The sequence below is a fragment of the Megalobrama amblycephala genome, linkage group LG15 (genome assembly GCF_018812025.1).
Source record: "Megalobrama amblycephala isolate DHTTF-2021 linkage group LG15, ASM1881202v1, whole genome shotgun sequence".
Taxonomy (NCBI): domain Eukaryota; kingdom Metazoa; phylum Chordata; class Actinopteri; order Cypriniformes; family Xenocyprididae; genus Megalobrama; species Megalobrama amblycephala.
This window is the reverse complement of record NC_063058.1, coordinates 20,851,797-20,868,142: the sequence shown is the minus strand read 5'-3', so window position 1 is coordinate 20,868,142 and position 16,346 is coordinate 20,851,797. Positions and strand designations below refer to the sequence as shown.

At 36.8% G+C, this 16,346-nt stretch overlaps 1 protein-coding gene across 1 annotated transcript in view; it reads left to right on the top strand.

Moving 5' to 3' along the window:
- magi2b (membrane associated guanylate kinase, WW and PDZ domain containing 2b) overlaps positions 1-16,346 on the top strand; it is a 144,832-nt gene that overhangs the window by 20,000 nt on the left and 108,486 nt on the right. Inside the window, exon 2 of the mRNA XM_048157920.1 lies at positions 11,331-11,447. Within this exon, the coding sequence (XP_048013877.1) occupies positions 11,331-11,447 (117 nt within the window). The remainder of the gene's footprint in view (positions 1-11,330; positions 11,448-16,346) is intronic.

The window sequence follows — 16,346 nt, the reverse complement described above, 5'->3', positions numbered from 1 at the left end:
GATCCTGTGTGTATATATATATATATATATATATATATATACACCACGTTTCTCTGTCATAATATATAAACCAAACCCCGCCCCCTTTCGGACCCCACCACCGCAACACCGGCGGTTGTTGGTGATTTACCACCATGGTAGTAAAAATTTGCCACCGTCACAGCCCTAGTTCACCCAAACATGAAAAAGAAGTACTCACCCTCATGTCGTTCCACACCCGTAAGACCTTCGTTCATCTTCAGAACACAAATTAAGATATTTTTGATAAAATCCGATGCCTCAGTGAGGTGTGGAACGACATGAGGGTGAGTAATTAATGACAGAATTTTCATTTTTGGGTGAACTAACCCTTTAGACTGAAAACTTTCTAGGTGATCTGATCGAAAACAGGAGCGGAAACATAACATCTCTTGTCCAAAAACCTGCTTCTTTTCACTTTTTAAAGTATTGTTTCGGCTATAATGTATTGATTTAAATTATTAATCATTAAATGTTTTTTTTTTTTTTTACCACTCTGCGCACTTCCCCTCTGACGCCACCCTTGGGAGGCACGCCTCACACTTTGAAAATCCCAGACCATTTAAAGCGGAACTCAGTAAGATTTGCAAAGTTCCCCCTACAGTTACCTTCAGTGAATCACACTGTCGTAAATACTCCAAGCGCAGCTCTGGACTACAACGCTCACCAGCGCAGTAGTTTTGCAAATACAGTACAAGAAAGAGGAGGTGGGTAATTTGCAAATACAGTACACTCGATGGAGGTGGGTAATTGTCGAAATTGTCTTATAAAGTCATAATAATATACATTATTTTTGAATTACCGTAAAGCATTTTGTCACTCTCGCGTGAACTTGAACATGAGGAGAGATTGTGTCAGGTCGAAGTGCAAGTGCTCTATTCTGGCGTAGACGTGCCAGAGGGGGTTAGTGCACGCCTCAAACACACCACTACAAGTCAATTAACCATCGTAAGGACTTAGAAAACTATTTATGAAGGTAAAAAAAGTTACTTAGTTCTGCTTTAAATATGTTACATAGCTACTAGGGGTGTGACACGAGATTAAAATGTGACAAGATTTCTCATTGAGGCGAAAAATAGTCTCGTGATGTTGCCATGACAGAGTGTTAAGATGATTAGGAAAGAATATGCTACCGCTAAGTTTACATTACGCCTCCACTGTCGTTTTGCTTTGTATTTAAATAAAAATAATTTAATTCAGTTGGATAACGGTCGCCGCCGCTCCATATTTACAGAGTTACGCGCGATCGTGAAAGTGAAAGTAAACGCGAGCGCGCATTCAAACGCGATTTCAATCCGATTGTTAAGCCATGACGTAAGGAACGCCGTGTCCGGGTCCAAGCCTCATATTATACATCAATCATTTTAAAAAGTTAAACACTTTAAATACTTACAGTCTACACAACAGTCTCCGTGCTCACAGCATCACAGACATTAATATTTTAACGATTTATAAAAGATCTGGAATTTTGGTATGGAGATAAAGGTTATAATTATATATTTTTTGTAGTATTACACCACATCGTGTGAGTATATTAGCACCATTTGTTGTTTTCTTGTGGTATGAGATCGAGTGTTTGGACCCAGAAGCGCTGCCGCGTGACGTCAGACTTAACAACCGAATACCCCGCATTTTGAAAGCGGCTCCCTGATGAATGCTCTCAATATGAAAGCTATTTTAGGCTGGGCAGTGTAGTTGTAAACATCTCTCAGCTCTGTATCAAAGAAAAATTTGGTCTTATTTGCACTTTGAATATTGAAAGGGTGCGATTATGGTTGCACTTATTGTAAAGTGTTACCATAAAAAATGAATAACAGTTTTCTCTTAATCTTATTAAGCACAAACAGTAAGGTTTCATTTGTTAACATTAGTTAATGCACTGTGAACTATCATGAACTAACAATGAATGACTATTTTTATTAACTAACATAAGATTAATAAATACTGTAGCAAATATATTGCTCATTGTTAGTTGATGTTGGTTAATACATTAATGTTAATAAATGAGACCTTATTGTAAAGTGTTTCCTTTTTTATTTATACTGTTTTTATGATCAGTTTGTGGAAAGTAGTTCAGTTAAGAGGTCAAAAGTTGTAGAAGCTCATAAATCATGTACAGTAAGATCTGAAGAGACTGAAATCATACAGAAGAGAAGTCAGTCAGTTGAGTTAGTGGCAAAACCTTTTACATTACTTGAGTATTGTTGTCTTTTACCGCATATGATAATTCATACTCAGAAAGTAGAACTGAAATGACATTCATTACAAGATGATTAGTTTAAACATTTCAAATGCACCTGCAGAATATTTTTTCTAGTCATGTATTGAGGATTTCTTAAAAATAGTGTGCAAAAGTCTTGTCTTGTTCTCGTGAACTCAATCTCGTCTCGTCTCGTCTCATGAGATACCCGTCTCGTCACACCCCTAATAGCTACGCAAATAATATGTTTAGGTTACAGCAGTGATTGATTTTTATTTTCTAAGATTATTAGCATAATACTTTCATTATAAAGCAAACAACATTCTGTTCTTTTATTTTGGTCTGGAACCTGAACAAAAAAATATTTTTGCTTAGAATGAACCGAAAAGAAAACAGTCTTTTTTAAGCAGGTATGTGATAGATTCCCCCTTTCCCCCTTCCTTTTGCTTCCAGTAGAGACGCCTAAGTTTACGTTAGACCATCCACGCCCCATCTGGAACTTCAGAGTGGGAGATCTTCCAAGGCCATTAGCCTGCCTTGCTCACAAATTAAAATCAGTGGGGTGGTCGACCAGAGGTGAGGGGGCACAGTGACGAGGTCGTGGCGACACTGATTGTGCCAAAGAAGTACACTGTGCTCCAGTGTGCTTTGTGATAGATAGATATATATATATATATATATATATATATATATATATATATATATATATATAAATATATATATTTTTTTTTTTTTTTTTTTTTTGCCACACAAGATGAATTGAGACATTTTATTTGGCCTTTTTGTTTCTTTTTTATATTGATATAGATAGCAAAAAGAGCCAGATTCAAACCCATGTCACTCAATTAAGCACCATGGCTTAATGTGCCAGGCTACTCGGCTTTCTAAAATGAAATAAACAGAGGTAAGAAGCACAGTGATTGGCTATCTCTACCTCTGAAGAAAGAAACAAAGAGTTGCGAGAGGAATATTGTGTGTTGTTTGTATCTACTCAAAGAAGATGTAGAATCTGACCTCTCGTAGGAGTCGGTGGCAGCGAATAGGAGATATTGATTCTTGGCTGGCATCACACGTGGTTTCCCTCTCTATGTCCAGAGCTTTATCACGGCTCTCCGCATCAGTCTATTTGAGCCGAAGGCCTCTAGCACCAAACAACTTTCCACGGGAGGAAAACTTTCAGGCGATCGATACGGTGCTCAGCTGTCCTCAGCGAGGGCAGTGGTGTCAGCTGTGATTATGCTGTCAAAAAGAAACTGCTGAAACTCATTGGAATGTTTTATTAACCTCCTCTCCAGTGAGAACAAATCAATATGGTGACATATTCCCACCTTATCAGAGAGTATTAACCATATCGTATGGAGGAAATTGTGGGTCAGACCTATGAAAGCTTGTTTCTGCCTCAGAGTTAAAAATAAAGGTAGTTGTGTTTTAATTTCTTGTAATTGTGACTTTATATCTCACAGTGTGACTATATCTCATAATTATGACTTGGTTTCTTGTAATTGTAACTTTGTTTCTCATGATTCTGACTTTAAATCTTAATATGTATCTCATAATTATGACTTAGTTTCTTGTAATTGCAACTGAATACCTCAAAATGTGACTATATCTTGCAACACGACTATATCTCACAATAGAGACTTTGTTTCTCATAATTATGACTTTAAATCTCAATATGTGACTAGTTTCTTAGTTTCTCGTAATTGTGACTTTATACCTTGTAATTATGACTTAGTTTCTCGTAATTGTGACTATACCATGTAATTATTTTAGTTTCTTGTAATTGCAACTTGCAAATGTAATCTCACAACACGGCTATATCTCACAATTGATAAATAATTGTGACTTTAAATCTCAATATGTGATTTTATATCACATGATTGTGACTTGGTTTATCATAATTGTTACTTTATATCTCACAATGTAACTTTATATCTTGTAATTTTACCTGTATCTCAAAATGTGACTGTCGCAACACAACAGTATCTCACAATTGAGACTTTGTTTCTCATAATTGTGACTTTAAATCTCAGTATGTGACTTTATATTGCGTAATTGTGACTTGTTTATCGTGATTGTGACTTTATATCACACATTGTGACTTTATATCTTGTAATTATGACTTAGTTTCTTGTAATTGTTACTATATCTCAAAATGTGACTATGTCTCATAACACAACAATATCTCACAATTGAGACTTTGTTTCTCATAATTGTGACTTTAACCCTTAAATGCATACCTCGGGTCTTTAGTGACCCGGGACGTCATTCACTACCCTCCTCCTCGTTCATTTTTTTAAAGTTAGACATCAACCTTCTTGGTATTCCTCAATCAATTCATTATAAAAAATATGACAAGAAAAAAATCATAAAAATATAAAAGAATGCCTATTTTTGTATTCATTTTTTGTAAAAGTTGTATAGGGTCGCAAACGACCCGAGGTGTGTATGAGTGTAAGTATATTTTTTCTGCCCAACAATAATTGAATCTTAGATGACGGAATAAGTGCAATTCACCTTTATTCCACAAGGTGGCAATGTCTGAAACACAATGCTGAAGTGACGACTCATTCAGACAGAAAACGAAATAATAAGAAAAACATGAAATGGCTCAGTGATTTACTGCAGAGCAAGTACTGAACGCAATCAAATATGACTGTCACTGGATGGATCTGGTGAAGCTGTTAGCAATCGAAATATTGATTTTGAAGATGTTGAAAATTATATAGTTTTGAGAATACGTTTGAGATCGCAAAAGGGCTCATATTCGTGACCTCAAACATAAAACTAGCCTATTATTTGCTGAATTTACTGGGAAATGAGCTCTGACGAGGACAGTGGTGATGGCATAAAACATCTGCTCAAACAGAGCCCTTTCAAGCTCCAAAAGTTAACAAAATATGCTTTATTTTATTCTTCTGTAATTGTTACTGTAATATCAGAAGAGTTTTATATTATCGCGACAGGTAGAGATCCTTACGTGTTAGATATAGATCTGGGTCGATAAAGACCCGAATATGTAAGAATGATTGGCGAAACAGTCATGCATTTAAGGGTTAAATGTCATCTCAAAATGTGACTGTTTTGCTAATGAGTTTTTATATCACAATGTGTTTTTAATTTTCATAAATATGAATTTCCTGTAATTGTGACTTTATAATATGTGACTTATCTCATGATTATGACTTAGTTTCTCAGAATTGTGACATTAACCCCCGGTTTCACAGACAAGGCTTAAGTCCTAGTCCTAGACTAAAATGCATATTTGAGCTGTTTTAACTAAAAGCAACTTATACTGACATATTTTAAAATATGTCAGAGTCATTGTTTTGTCTTAAGATGCACACCAGTAATGTTTTTTCTAGGGTATGTTTATAAAAGCTACTTAAATACCTTATTTGAACTAAGGCCTAATCCTGGCTTAATCTAAGCCCTCTCTGTGAAACCAGCAGGAATATCTCAAATGTGACTATGAATGTGACTTTATATCTCACAGTGTGACCAAATCTTGTAATTTTGACTTTATATCTTTATATCTAAATTTATATCTCACAATTGAGTACTTCCAGTAGTAATTGTGACTTTGTGTCTCTAAATGTGACTGTTTTTTAATTTAAAATATTATCTCAGAATAATTTTTTACATTTTTTTAAACGGGCCTCCATACAGACCCCTTTAGGTCACATGAGACTAAACCCGATCACGCACGATCACCATGTCCCATCTCATCTCTGTGCCTGTTTGTTTATGTACGTGTGTCTTTGAATTTATTGACCGGTTAATCAACAAGCATCTGTCATCACTTGTGGAGAAGTGGCTGAGAGATGACACAAAGCGGCGTCCTCTGGGATTGAGAGAAAGTGAGAGCGTGAGAAAGAGAGAGTGTTTTTAACAGCTGTCCGACTCGCTCTCACCCTCACGTCATGCCTTTGCCCACTGTGTCATCCGTCGTGCTGACAAATGAAGTGACAGTGTTCTCTCATGAGTCAAAGGTTCGTCCTCCTCCACAAAATCTCAGCTGTGACCTCAGACTCTCTCCTTGTAATATTGACTGAGTCATGAAGATGTATTCTCAGCAGATATGGCTGTTTTTTCACAGGCCGAGCAACACAGATAAGTGATCTGAGATCAGTTGAAACGCCTCCTGTGCATTCCTCAACCCAATTTCGGCACTTAATAATTTTCTCCGCAGCCGTTGCGTGCAGATTTTTCACATACCATCTTGGATGCTGCTGTTTTTTCATTCACCCACACGAATTTCATTTCTAAAGGGTTATATCAAGGTCACCTCTGCTTCACCATAACTATGGGTTATTGTTACTCCTGTCTGCTGTATAATTTTCATCCTCACATTCCAAACAATCAGAATTTCAAGCTTTTTGATGACCAAAAAAAGAGTTGATTTAATAGAGTGATTAGTACAGTAATCTAATTACTCTGTTGAAGATGTAATTAGTAGCTAGTAATTGATTACATTTTTTAAATTAAGTTTTAATTTACGTATTTTTTAACTTACCCAATACTGTTCACTACTTGCCATTAGTCTTCTAGCTAGTATTTATTGCTGGTGTTTATTGAATGTATATGCCTAAATGTAAAAGATAACTCAGTTTTCAATAAATAACACTCTAGAGACAGTAAAATAATGAATATTATTAAAAAAATTATCTAATTTTAATATTTGCTAGAAGTTTTTTGTCAATTTATTGTACATTAGCAAAAACAGTCTAATAAAATTCCATTATTTTTTTCTGCTTCTTTATGCTTCTAATGATAATTTTTGTTATTTTAAATATTTTTATATTAACAAAAACAATATAATGTACTTACTAAACATGGCTTAAAATCACCAAAAAATTATTTTAGATTTTATGGGGTCTTTAAAACATCTTAAGATTTAGCGTGACTCCAGAACATGCCTATATATGGGTCATGAGAAAGAATGTCCGGAAAAATGAATTTCATTGATGTCATTCAATTCAGTAACCAATATAAAGGGACCATTTTGGATCAAGTCATGTGGTCAGTATCATGTGACAGGATGTGACATCATTCAGACACCTGCAAAGGACCATATGGTCATGAAGCAAAGTAACTAACTCTCTCTTAACTATTTCTAACTATAATTATATGAATTTAACCATTCATGTTTTCACTTGCTCATACGCATGTCCCGAAACATTCGGTATTACAGCTGTAAAACATGGAAAATGTTGTAATATTTTAAAAACTTGCACTAAATATAAAATGTTTAATTGTCTTTTTGCTAGATAGCTAGATATCAGCCTGTTAGCATTGTTTGAAAATATCGTCATTCGGTAAAACTGAAATTTTGGTTAAACCAAATGACTTTTTTGGTGACAAATTTTGTCCATCTTGTAAAAAATAACAAAAACAATGATAATTGATTATAAAAACCACATAATGTCATTGTTAACACTTAATAAAACGTCAAAATTAATTATTTCTCCATTGTGTTTACACTTTTAAAACCCTTATTCGTCAATGACCCATATACAATAAGGCATGTATATAAACATATGATGTTTAAAGGGATAGTTCACCCAAAAATGAAAATTTGATGTTTATCTGCTTACCCCCAGGACATCCAAGATGTAGGTGACTTTGTTTCTTCAGTAGAACACAAATGATGATTTTTAACTCCAACCGCTGCTGTCTGTCAGCCGTATAATGCGTGTCAATAGGAACTTCGTCTATAAGAGTCAAAAAAACACGCACAGACAAATCCAAATTAAACCCTGCGGCTCGTGACGACACATTGATGTCCTAAGACACGAAACAATCAATTTATGTGAGAAACCGAACAGTATTTATATCATTTTTTACCTCTAATACACCACTATGTCCAACTGCCTTGAGCATCGGTTGGTGAGGTCTGAAAACGCGCTCAGATGACAGAAATGATCTTTCGCGTGTATATCTATGAGTGCGAGCGATCACCTCCGGCATCAGAGTGCATCTAGACCTCACACACTGGATGCTCAAGGCAGTTGGACATAGTGGTGTTTTAGAGGTAAAATATTATATAAATACTGTTCGGTTTCTCGCACAAACCGATCATTTCGTGTCTTAGGACATCAATGTGTCGTCACGAGCCGCAGGGTTTAATTTGGATTTGTCTGTGCGTGTTTTTTTGACTCTTATAGACGAAGTTCCTATTGACACGCATTATACGGCTGACAGACAGCAGCGGTTGGAGTTAAAAATCATCATTTGTGTTCTACTGAAGAAACAAAGTCACCTACATCTTGGATGTCCTGGGGGTAAGCAGATAAACATCAAATTTTCATTTTTGGGTGAACTATCCCTTTAATATAATGATTCATGTTTAGTTAAGCAATATAACTTTGCTTGTAACAAAAGATATATTTTTGTAAATATATTACTTTAATATAACTTCTTAACAAATGTTACTCTGTAGACAAAGGGTATAACTTACCAATTTTAGGGTACTGCTATTGAGACTCCAACATAACAGCTTAAGTCATTTTTAAATAGCTTATTCATTTCCAGCTAGACTTGGCTGGTCATTGTGCTCTTAAAGTGCACGCTGCTACTTGCCGTCTTCACTCTTGACACTGATGTGTTCACAAGGTCAACAAGTTCACACGATGCCAACTAGCAGGAAGCATCTGGTGTGAACAAGCTGGCCTTTTTGGTGGTGTGTCCAAAAGCATCTGTATCACGCACACTCACTCTCAACCATTGCAGTACCGCTGTTTGCGGTCAGGGGGCGATATCAGACCTCACTATCTGTCCAGCAAATGAGAATACAGGCTTCATTGTGATAGGCTCTCCGCTTGCAGAACCTTTTTTCCCTCTCTCTGTTGTCTCCTGACTGTCGACGACTCCGTCTCTTCTTTTCCTCCTCCTCCTGCATTCCCTTTCTCCTCTGGATTAAATTAGCTGCAGAACAGGAGACTCCATCACTGCTGCATCCATTGATATAAAAAGGACTAGTTAAAAAATGGGACTGAACGCATAAAGGGGAATAGCAAAAAGGATTTTGGAAGGGGTGAGTAGATCCATGCTAGTGACAGAGGAGCACATCATCTGGACCGCTGGAATTACGATTGGGATACAGTTGTTTTATGGGAAAGAGGGGGAGGAGAGAGCCATTATAATTATGGATGATGACAAGTGAGATATTTATTTAGGATTGCTGACTGGAGAAGTCTACATGTGAGATGTTTCCTTTTGTTATTTCCCTGGAATGGTGTGACGGTATTCCGGTATGTCCTTTCCGCCGCAACAGCTGTGCAAGCTTGATTGTTGCATTTTTTTTTTTTACTTGAGCATCGTTTTCCATTCACAATGTCATGCAGAGATTTGTTAATAAAAAATTTTGACAATAGTGATTCTTTTAGGTTTATGGGAATTATGGTGATATTAGAAAGGAAAACTGGTTTAGATATCGTCCATGAATGGATTTTGGAGTACCAGGTTTTTTGCCTTTGTTAACCGGTGACAATGAGATGTAATGTATTCTGAACCTGTGAAATGGTGTGCAGGTTCATGCCAGATGCTTTTATTCTAAAAAGGATCTTCTCACACGCAAATGTGTGCTGGATTTTGAATTTACAAGCATGCATCACAATGTATCCATGCTCAGCTGTGCCGAATGGTCAAGGTTATGATTGGAGCAGGAAAAAAGGTAGAGCTGCTTAGCTCTCTTGAGGCACAGTAGCATGAGATGATTTGTCATTTTTCTGTCCTTTGTTCACCTTAGAGAAATGGTAGAAAGCACAAGTTCTCAAGCTACATTTTATTTTCAGCATTTGCCTTTGTGTCCCTCTGTGCCTCTTGCTCAAGATGTCTTAGGATGACTAGCTATGTGATAAACACAAGTCAACACAACAACACAGACTGCTGGATGCATCAGTAAAGTGATTCTTTAGCGATTCATTTTGTGATAAAATACATTTATGCATATTAAATGTCACTGAACCATTGAAGTTCAACTCCAAAATTCAGCTGCATGAATGTGACAACTTCAGGCTCAACAAATGGGACGTGCTAATGCTAAGTGACACATGCTCTATATGGGATTTCATGAAGTGTCTGAAGGGCTTGAAAACAAACAGAATTTGTAAGGACCTAAGAGTGAACCTTGTGGAACTCCGCTCATTCAAACATACCAGTTCACATTCAAACAAACAACTTTGACAACTGTAAAAATAAAAAAATAATATATATCGGTTTTACCAAATGCCACTTTTGGTTATACCGAATGACAATGCTAACAGGCTGATATCTAGCTAGTTAGCTTGTTAGCTATCTGGCAAGAGGACAATCAAACATTTTATGTTAAGTTTTTAAAATATTACAACATTTTCCATATTTTACAGCGGTTGTACCGAATGACCTGATGTTTCGGGACATCCGTATGAGCAAGTGAAAAATAGTTACTTTGCTTCATGACCATGTGGTCCTTTGCAGGTGTCTGAATGATGTCACATCCTGTCACATGATACTGACCGCATGACTTGATCCAAAATGGTCCCTTTATATTGGTTACTCCGAATGACATCAATGAAATTCATTTTTCCGGACATTCTTTCTCATAACAAAGCAACGACTTCTACACATAATTGTTGATATATGATGTTATAAAATCATGCCAGAATAAAAAATAGATACATTTATTACATTCTAAGATATTTTAATCACAAATTAAATGGCTGTATTGGCCTTTGGACGGTTAAACCGAGTGACCTTTTGACACTTCAAAATTTTTAAAATACCTTTATATGTAGCAAAATATAATTAAAACCTTTTGGATTCAATAAAAGAGATCTAGTTGTACTACCTTACATACTTTGGATGTCATATCTTTGTTTATTATTATTATTAAGACCTTTGGACAAAAAAAATGGCCCATTGACCCATATATAATATTATTAATCGTGTTATTTATTGTTTGCTACCTAACCCTACCTTACCAACAGTCCCGTACATCCTCTCAGGCAAACTGCAAGAAATTACAATGAGGGGGGAACTACAGTGCACTAACTTTTTTTTTTTTTAGGGGTATATCAGGTTCTGCATTTACCAGTTAAATTACTTTGTGTTTTTTATTTACCTTTTACAGGAGGTGTTGTAGATAAAGATCTCCGCCATTATCTCAACCTACGGTTCCAGAAAGGTTCAGTGGACCACGAGCTTCAACAAATCATACGCGACAACCTCTACCTCCGGACTGTGCCGTGTGAGTGACCCTCTACATGTACATTTTGAGAGTCCTTTTTTACGCTTGGCAAATAGTCTGGGTTTCTTAGTGTTGGTCTTTTTCATATGGTGATGTCCTGATGATCCTGATGAGGTCTGAACCAGGTGTGATGGTTCAGTAAGTTATATGTGACAACCTTTGCCATCTGACCGCAACAGCCAATCTTTTCGTTTCTGTTTCTGTAGTGTTGCACAGTAGCTCCGCCCACTATGAAATCTAACTGGTCCAAAATTCTGCATTTCATGACTATGCATTAAACACCTTCTATGCAGTTTTGTATTTAGTGTGGACAGAAAAAATTGCTTGTCACATTGTGCCTAGTTAGGACACAGGATTTTAGTCTTTTTGGTAGTATTTGTATTAATGGAGCTTTTGTTTGTCACTTTAGAAAGGGAGTGTGGACGTGCTGGTTGATTGAACTGTTTGCTTGTGTTTATTTCCTGATGGCTCGCAAACCTGCCAGGAGGTACTTGTAGCTAAAACGAGCTAACCTGCAATATTGTGGAAGTTGTTATTGTTGTGTGGGGTGTTATAGGAGAGACATGGAGACAAACCCTCCCTGATATGTCTGGGTACCATCTGAATGTATGATGCAACCAGATAGAAAGAACCAATATGGCTTATTTTGGTTTAAAGCACTTTTTTACTCAGTCAGACGTAATGAAAAAAATTATAATTTTGTGGAAAGCAACAGTCTCCAGTTTGAGGTAAATGACAGGAATGTCAGCAGTGTTTCGAAATCATACATAACAAATTTGACTCGTACCTCAGTTTGTAAAAACAAACAGAAATGCGTTGACAGTAATGCACTAAGACGTCTGTGGAGTGAACGTACAATACTTACAAAGTGTGTGTTTTGTCAACGAGCTTAACTTGTATTTAACCTGGATTATTTCTCATGAGTCTCTCATTAGTCCACACATTTGGACTGGATTGATGCTGTCAGTCCCAAATCTTGATAGATATCAAGATATTGCAATAGGCAAGGTTGAGATTTTGCTAGGTAAGCTAGGCAGCAGTCACTAATGTTAGTTAGCTGTCTATTTGACGTTAGGTATTATGGCTTGTTGTAGCATTAGATCATAAGACTCCAGTCATTGTTCGTTTTTTTTTTTTTTTTTTGTATATCTTTTACAGTGTTTGTATTGCTTCCAGATGAACTTGAAATTCATATGAAGAAAATGAATAAGAAACATATTTCGGCAAACCTTGACGTTGGAAAACTTAGTCACCATTTTGTATATATGTTTATGTGTATGTACACTACCAGTCAAAAGTTTGGAAACATTACTATTTTTAATGCAACAAAGTCTCTTATGCTCATTAAGGCTGCATTTATTTCATAATAAATACAGAAAAAACAATAATATTGTGAAATATTATTACAATTTAAAATTATGGTTTTCTATTTTAATATACTTTAAAATATAGTTTATTTCTGTGATGCAAAGCTGAATTGTCAGCATCATTACTCCAGTCTTCAGAGTCACATGATCCTTCAGAAAACAATGTAATATGCTGATTTATTATCAGTGTTGGAAACAGTTGTGCTGCTTAATATTATTTTATAACGTGATACTTTTTCAGAATTCTTTGATGAATAAAAAGTTTAAAAATATCAGCATTTATTTAAAATAGAAATTATTTGTAACAATATACACTACTGTTCAAAAGTTTGGGGTCAGTAATTTTTTTTCTTTTTTTTTTGGAAAGAAATGAATACTTTTATTCAGCACAGATGTGTTAAATTGATAAAAAAAGTGAGAGTAAAGATTATTATTGTTAGAAAAGATTTATATTTTGAATAAATGCTGTTCTTTTTAACTTTTTATTCATCAATGAATCCTGAATAAAGTATCACAGGTTCCAAAAAAACATTAAGTAACACAATTGTTTTCAACATTGATAATAACTGAGTATCAAATCAGCATATTAGAATGATTTCTGAAGGATCATGTGACTCTGAAGACTGGAGTAATGATGCTGAAAAATTCAGCTTTGATCACAGAAATAAATTATATTTTAAAGTATATTAAAATAGAAAACCATAATTTTAAATTGTAATAATATTTCACAATATTATTGTTTTTTTCTGTATTTATTATGAAATAAATGCAGCCTTAATGAGCATAAGAGACTTTGTTCAAAAACATTAAAAATAGTAATGTTTCCAAACTTTTGTGTATGTATGTGTGTGTGTGTGTATATATATATATATATATATATAATATATATATAATACAGTGGGTACGGAAAGTATTCAGACCCCCTTAAATTTTTCACTCTTTGTTATATTGCTAGCCTGACGTGGTCATACTCAATTCTAGTCAGAATATGAGTCTGATACTGCTCCATTGGGCTTTGATTGTGGGGGCGTATTTCAACCAATCCAGGAAAGACCTCAATTGGATAGACCTACAACCAATCGGAGCTACAGAGTAAGTGACGTATGTTGAGCGATGCATAGTTGTCAACAGAACTCTTCTTAGCGACCATCGGGGCCAGCTGATAAATCAAACTTTTGCCGAATCCCGTAGGAAGGACGGCAAAGACATCTTTCCCATCGACAAATGCCACGCAAGGACTCGCTCCCCTTAGTTACTGTTGCTTTGTCCGACAAGCCGTGGCGCTGTCACGCCACACAGAGTGGAAAATACATCGCGGAGCAAAGAGGAAACTGACAACACATCGACAGACGAGACAGAGCAGGTTACTTATGATATTAAACAAAGTCCCAGCTTTCAAACTGTGTAGTTATTAAAAAAATTCAAACAATAAAAACCGTTTTGTGGCTCTTTAATGGGTTGTGACCATGATCGTGACAGATTGCTGTAGCGCCTCAGCTCAAGAGGCTCGTTAACCGATCATCTCTTCCTACTAGTCCATTTATAGCATCATATAAACATGAATGAACATGAGAATGAATGTTGTTTCAAACGCGGAAAGACGTCAATATGCACAATTTTTCAAGTTTAACTCCACCGATGTTAATCTTCTAACTCCTGACTGCTTTGTCGGACAACATGGCGGATGCGGCGTTCTGATTGGTTAGATCGCTTGTCAATCAAACTCCCCAAGCGCTCTTTGATGACGTGGGTGGTTACGTAACCGCAGATAGCCTGTCCATCATCGATTAAAGCCCGCCCTGGCAATTTGATTGGCTCGGCCTTCTGGGAGCCGAGCATAATTACTCCACAATGGATCGAGTCCAGACCAAACTTCCCGTCCAAAAAATGTTGTGGGCGGGGTTTGGGCTGGCACCCAGGCTATTATATTGCAGCCATTTGCTAAAATCATTTTAAGTTCATTTTTTCCCTCATTAATGTTCACACAGCACCCCATATTGACAGAAAAACACAGAATTGTTGACATTTTTGCAGATTTATTAAAAAAGAAAAACTGAAATATCACATGGTCCTAAGTATTCAGACCCTTTGCTCAGTATTTAGTAGAAGCACCCTTTTGATCTAATACAGCCATGAGTCTTTTTGGGAAAGATGCAACAAGTTTTTCACACCTGGATTTGGGGATCCTCTGCCATTCCTCCTTGCAGATCCTCTCCAGTTCTGTCAGGTTGGATGGTAAACGTTGGTGGACAGCCATTTTTAGGTCTCTCCAGAGATGCTCAATTGGGTTTAAGTCAGGGCTCTGGCTGGGCCATTCAAGAACAGTCACGGAGTTTGTTGTGAAGCCACTCCTTCGTTATTTTAGCTGTGTGCTTAGGGTCATTGTCTTGTTGGAAGGTAAAGCTTCGGCACAATCTGAGGTCCTGAGCACTCTGGAGAAGGTTTTCGTCCAGGATATCCCTGTACTTGGCCGCATTCATCTTTCCCTCGAATGCAACCAGTCGTCCTGTCCCTGCAGCTGAAAAACACCCCCACAGCATGCTGCCACCACCATGCTTCACTGTTGGGACTGTATTGGACAGGTGATGAGCAGCGCCTGGTTTTCTCCACACATACCGCTTAGAATTAAGGCCAAAAAGTTCTATCTTGGTCTCATCAGACCAGAGAATCTTATTTCTCACCATCTTCGCAAACTCCATGCAGGCTTTCATGTGTCTTGCACTGAGGAGAGGCTTCTGTCGGGCCACTCTGCCATAAAGCCTCAACTGGTGGAGGGCTGCAGTGATGGTTGACTTTGTACAACTTTCTCCCATTTCCCGACTTCATCCCTGGAGCTCAGCCACAGTGATCTTTGGGTTCTTCTTAACCTCTCTCACCAAGGCTCTTCTCCCCCGATAGCTCAGTTCGGCCGGACGGCCAGCTCTAGGAAGGGTTTTGGTCATCCCAAACGTCTTCCATTTAAGGATTATGGAGGCCACTGTGCTCTTAGGAACCTTAAGTGCAGCAGAAATTTTTTTGTAACCATGGCCAGATCTGTGCCTTGCCACAATTCTGTCTCTGAGCTCTTCAGGCAGTTCCTTTGACCTCATGATTCTCATTTGCTCTGACATGCACTGTGAGCTGTAAGGTCTTATATAGACAGGTGTGTGGCTTTCCTAATCAAGTCCAATCAGTATAATCAAACACAGCTGGACTCAAATGAAGGTGTAGAACCATCTCAAGGATGATCAGAAGAAATGGACAGCACCTGAGTTAAATATATGAGTGTCACAGCAAAGGGTCTGAATACTTAGGACCATGTGATATTTCAGTTTTTCTTTTTTAATAAATCTGCAAAAATATCAACAATTCTGTGTTTTTCTGTCAATATGGGGTGCTGTGTGTACATTAATGAGGGAAAAAATGAACTTAAATGATTTTAGCAAATGGCTGCAATATAACAAAGAGTGAAAAATTTAAGGGGGTCTGAATACTTTCCGTACCCACTGTGTGTGTGTATATATATATATATATATATATATATATATATATA